At 27.9% G+C, this 5,464-nt stretch overlaps 1 protein-coding gene across 1 annotated transcript; it reads left to right on the top strand.

The window, feature by feature from the left end:
- The first annotated feature begins 3,100 nt into the window (after nt 1-3,100).
- Nucleotides 3,101-5,242, top strand: LOC145190212 (cytoplasmic 60S subunit biogenesis factor ZNF622-like). The gene is made up of 2 exons (XM_080067014.2): nt 3,101-3,559; nt 4,154-5,242. The coding sequence occupies exons 1-2, from the start codon at nt 3,226-3,228 to the stop codon at nt 5,014-5,016; spliced, it is 1,197 nt and encodes a 398-aa protein (XP_079923140.2). The 5' UTR covers nt 3,101-3,225; the 3' UTR covers nt 5,017-5,242.
- Nucleotides 5,243-5,464: the final 222 nt, after the last annotated feature.

Genomic DNA, 5,464 nt, shown 5'->3' with positions numbered 1-5,464 from the left:
GTTTGTTTGTGTTTTTTTTGTTTGAATAATATAAAAAAATAAAGTAAACAGTTATATTATAAGACAACCTTGTCCTTGGATTTTTAAACATAGTTTAAACATATTATATAAGGTATAGATATATAAATTAACAGAGTTAATGCCAAAGTGTATCAATTATTGTTCATAATTCATTTCTAAATTTCAAAATACGTTTCTTAAAGATTTAAATCTTTAAAGGTTTTTGTGCACTTTTAAATATATAAAAGTAAGTGCAAATATAAATAGTGTTTTGAAATCAGAAAAAATTGAATTTGTTGTGCAAGACAAAATTCAAAGTTATCCGTTTCACCCTTTGTTCACCCTTTGTTCACCCTTTGACGTTTCACAAATATACACCTTTTCAAGATGTAATTGAGAAAATGAAAGTTGTTAATAAGAAATCAAAAAAATGTAATTGAGAACATGATAGTTGTAATTAAAGAAAGTATAAAGAAGACAAAGTTCTTTGTATTTTGAATTTTGTAGTCCTAATATACATTGTAATTTATAGCTGAAAATAATATAATATCAATAGGATATATAAAGTCATGAAATGAAATGACACAAAATGAAAAAGACATTTGAGGTTTAGGCGGTAACTGGAAAAATGTTATTGGGTGTCAATTAAAATTTTTTTTATTTTTGTGAAAAATTTAATTGAGATTTTAGATGAATAATAAATAAAACACAAATAATTTAACTGAGTCGGTGAATTTTCAAACATGTTGTGTTTCTTGATTGCATATCGCGATCTCTAAATTACATGTTGTATTTCTAAATCACGTCTTACTTTTCTGAATTACAATTTTCAAGTTCTCAATTACATTTTGAAAAGGTGTAGAGCAATTCCATGGTCTCCTTAATTGTGTTTATAATACTAATTATCACATAAACTTCTTTTAAATACAAATTACTTCTTTGATAATAGTAGCAAAAACAAAAAAATTTTAAATTAAATTGAGTATCATTTATAAAATGAATTAACAGAGAAAAATAATTATTTAAAGAACTTTAAGAATTCGAAAATTTTTAAAATTGGAGAAGCGTTTTAACACGATTTAAGTAAACAACCGTAAATTATCCATTTAAAAAGATATACGCGGTGTGTTTTCAAAACATTGTTTTGAAGTATTACTTTTGTCATCCGCATATCAGGATTTAACCGCTCCTCTCTAACGCATGGTTCAATCTTTACAAATAATTTTTCTTTACAAGATAAATTATTTGTAAAGATTGAGCCATGATACTAATTGATTAAAGATTTATAAAATTAAAAAAATAGAAATAAAGATATTAGAATGATTTTCCGACTAAATCAACTTTTAGTCGATTAGTAGGAAACCAAAAGTCGATTAAATCGACTATTCGGTTTTTCAAAGTCGACTAATTTCGACTTTCGACTAGTCAACTTTTAGTCGATTTAGTCGAAGTCGATAACAACAATAAATAAAATTGCAGATTTTGTATCCCAATGTCGACCAAAACACCAAAGATTGACAACATTAGAAAAGTTGCATAAATTCCCGAAGTTCTATGACAATATCTCGGAAGGCTGTTGTGGCTCATAACGATTCTAAAGAGTTTGTTTCAATGCCATACAACGAAGGACTTGAAGGAATAATGGGCTTTCAATTCCATCTTGGACGTTTTAGTCATTCATTAAGCCGTGTTTAATAATGCTTTAAATATTGTTTGCCTTAAGTTTAGTTTCAAAATATCCAACTAATATCAGAATAATCCGAAGTTTTTGTAGATTTTCAAATCAACTGGTATAATAACACAAAACTTGAAGTTTAGAAATGTTGACGCTAACAATTTCATTCATTTTGTAGAAATTTAAAACCTCTAATTCCATTGTTAATAATTTTTTTCGGTGAAAAAATCAGATTTTCAGGTATCGCAATAGACGGAGAATAGCATCTTAGACAAAAATCCATTATATATAAAAACTTCCTGTATCATTAATTTACTAAGACCTAGAGGATATTATTAGACCTGAATGCCAATTTGAGAGAAAAAAATATTCCTCTCAGGAGTGTTGGTTGATTCATCTAAACTTAGTGGAGGTTTGTAAACGTCAATAGATATTATACAAACCTCGATTAAATTTACAGCACCCCCAATTACCAACACTCCCTCTACCACAACCTTTCTCTGTTGCCAATTTTGAAGCCATCCTGACTACATATGATCTGCAAATTTGTTACTTCGCTTATTGCTTTTCGATTCATTTCTTTATATTTTAACTTTTCTGTGTTCTTAAAATCTCAAAAGAAAATCTTATTATGGCTAAACTGATCATCATTAGCATCTTTAGGCAACCCTTATATAGAAAGTGATCAGACAATAAGGTATGAATGACAGTTGGTTTGAAAGGAGAATAGAACGGAAAATAATTCAGAACTTTGTTGCTCCGTTTTTCTAACAATATTTTTTGATATGCTTTTTTATCTGCACTTTTAAACCTGAAATAATATAAAAACCCCTCCTGCAAAATTTTTTATGGGCCTAAATTTTTTTGTTTTTTGATGTGGCTCAAGTTGATTGCAATTAAGGCGACTTAGGACAAAATAGGTTTTAAACATGTAACTTTTCTTTTTTAAAAAAAATTAATCGTATAAAGAATATTGAGCTTAACCCTAAAAGGACGGGAAAAAAAGTTACGTTAAGGACAGCTGGGGTATTAAACTACCCCAACTGAAAACATAGGTTTTTATACAAAATATGTTGAACTTAATATAATAATAAAGACAATAGACAAAATATAATAATATGAAAATAGACAAAATTTGTTGATGTGGCAGTTAAAAATAAACTCCTCTGGGGTAGTAAAATACCCCGCCGTCCTTTAAGGGTTAAAGACACTTAAATTACTAAGAGTTGAAAAATGTGATATGAATTTTTCCGTTTTTAAATGCCATTTTTTTCACAACTGTAAATTCTTGAAAATTAATGGCTCAAGAATTGACTACTGCTTGCAATTTCTTTGGTTCTAGGGTATATACTTAATTTTTTTATTTGGCTCACCACGGACAGATTTTAAAAGCAATCTATTCTAATGCCACACAGAATTGCGTGCGCGCAACTGAAATTTTACGTTGGCCATATGACGCAACTAACAAACTTATTTTACAAATTAATATTCAGAAGTTCTAGTAAAACACGAGACGTGATGAGGTTGAAATTAAGTAAATAATCTCAACCATGTCTTCTTACACATGCTTGTCTTGCAGTGTTAAATTTATTAATGCTGATTTGCAAAGAATACACTATAAAACAGAATGGCATAGATATAACTTAAAAAGAAAGCTTGTTGAATTGCCCCCTGTCACCGAAGAAGAGTTTTCTATTAAAGCTGAGTTACAAATAAAGAAGAAAGAGAATAAGTTTCATGAAAAATCAACTTCAACAATTTGCAAGCTATGTAATAAAAGTTTCTTATCAGAAAATTCTTTTCAAAACCACGTGCAATCAAAAAAGCATCAAGATTTACTCAGTAAGAGTTCAACAAATGATGTTGTTGACCAACATCAGAAAGGTAATATTTTTAAAATAAAAATGCAGTCGATTTATTATTGTGTTTTTGTTAATATTTTAAGTTACAAATGTACTTGCATATGTTAAAACATTATATGCTCTATTGCTACATAACTATTTTTAACATCACTATACATGTTGTTTCTTTTTTTTCAACATCCAACCCTACATCTCTTTTCACATAACTTAAATCATAATGTTAAATCAAATGTTTAAATGAACAAAATAGGTTTACTTCTGATGAGACAAATTTAATTTCAGCTTTTAATAAATACAGATTGACTGAAAAACAACTTTAGTAAATGTTCCTGGTTTTATTGGGAAAAATCCTTACATTTTAATGAAAATATGAGGAAAAATTTTTAATTTTTGCAATAATTCAAGTGAACAAAAAACCAAGTGTTTTATTTGAAAATTTATTTTATTTCTTTTGCTCTTGAAAAACCTTTTATTTATTTTTTTATCTATTAGAATTCCAAGCATATTTACTTTTTTAATAAAATAATTTTTTAGTACTACAATAAAGTAGTTAAGATCATATTAGAATTTGATGAAATTTTTAGTTTTAAATAATCACTTATATTCCTTTTTGTAGATTTTGTTAAAGTTGGTGGAAGATCAATAAACAAAACTTCTATTGGTCCCATTGAAGTAAGTTTAAATGATGAAATAGAAAAAGATGATAGTGATGAATGGGAAGATATGAGTTCAGGTGATGAAGTTGGTAATAATGATAAAGATGATGAAAGTAATTCTGAATCTGAAGCGATTCCACCAACATCTTGTTTATTCTGTAATCATCAAAGTTTAAATACTGAAAATAATCTGCAACATATGCTAAAATCACACAGTTTTTTTATTCCAGATCTTGAATATGTTGTAGATCTGGAAGCATTGTTGGTATACTTAGGTGCAAAGGTTGGTGATGGTAAAGTATGTTTGTTTTGTAACACACGTAGCAGGCAGTTCCAAACCTTAAAAGCATGCAGAGACCATATGATAGATAAAGGTCATTGCATGGTTAACTGTGAAAGTAATGCTATGCTTGAGTTTGCAGATTTTTATGACTTCTCATCAACATATCCTAGTAGTGAAAATGTTAACATTGATACAGAGTTAACACCAGCTGACACAAGTTTATATGTAGATCCAGATACACTGGAGTTAGTATTGCCCTCAGGAGCTCGAGCTGGTCATCGTGCTTTGAAAAAATATTACAGTCAAAGTGTTGTGGAGCGGCCAGAGCAACCTAAAAAGTCTCATACAATGATTTTAGGTTTAGCCAATCACTATCGTGCTCTAGATATGCAAAATGGGACTCTAGCTATTGCTGTAAGAAAAAGACTCGAAGCTAAGAAAATAGAAAACAGACACAGATTAAATTTTAAAATGAATGTTGGAGTTAAGGCAAACAAACTGCAAACACACTTCAGGAAACAAGTTATGTATGCGGGATAAAAATCTCTCATTTGGCTTGTATTTTGTTATATTTAATTATATGTTAAAAATCTTTCAATTAGACTTTTTTTTGTTAAAAATTTTTACTCTTAAGAACGTTGTAATAACAGGCAAGCTTTATAATGTTAGTTATTTGAAAGTTATTTGGTAATAATTATAAAAGTTGTAGTTTGTATTAAATTGCTTTGTATAGACAAAAGGATAAATATGACTCTAAATCTGTAAAGAATTCTTTTTTTAACCACATTGAAAATAATATGGTTGCAACTAAAGTTCCAATCGTGCTGTTGACTTGATAGCATGACTTTAGAGTTAATAGCTTTATATTATATATATATATATATATATATATATATATATATATATATATATATATATATATATATATATATATATATATATACTTAAATATATTTAATAATAATTTGTGAAATCTTTAAAAATATTT

The sequence above is a fragment of the Hydra viridissima genome, unplaced genomic scaffold, assembly GCF_058129835.1.
Source record: "Hydra viridissima isolate aposymbiotic clone 2 unplaced genomic scaffold, HvirCarnegie_v1 scaffold_6, whole genome shotgun sequence".
Lineage (NCBI taxonomy): Eukaryota > Metazoa > Cnidaria > Hydrozoa > Anthoathecata > Hydridae > Hydra > Hydra viridissima.
Note: the sequence above shows the minus strand (reverse complement) of the source record. Positions and strands in the feature narration are given on the sequence as shown.

What these genes read in the sequence shown, in the direction of transcription:
- LOC145190212 (XM_080067014.2), top strand. Translation starts at nt 3,226, where the DNA reads ATGTCTTCTTACACATGCTTGTCTTGCAGTGTTAAATTTATTAATGCT. An exon ending in TGTTGACCAACATCAGAAAG is followed by an intron (nt 3,560 to 4,153) that starts GTAATATTTTTA and finishes TCCTTTTTGTAG; the next exon opens with ATTTTGTTAAAGTTGGTGGA.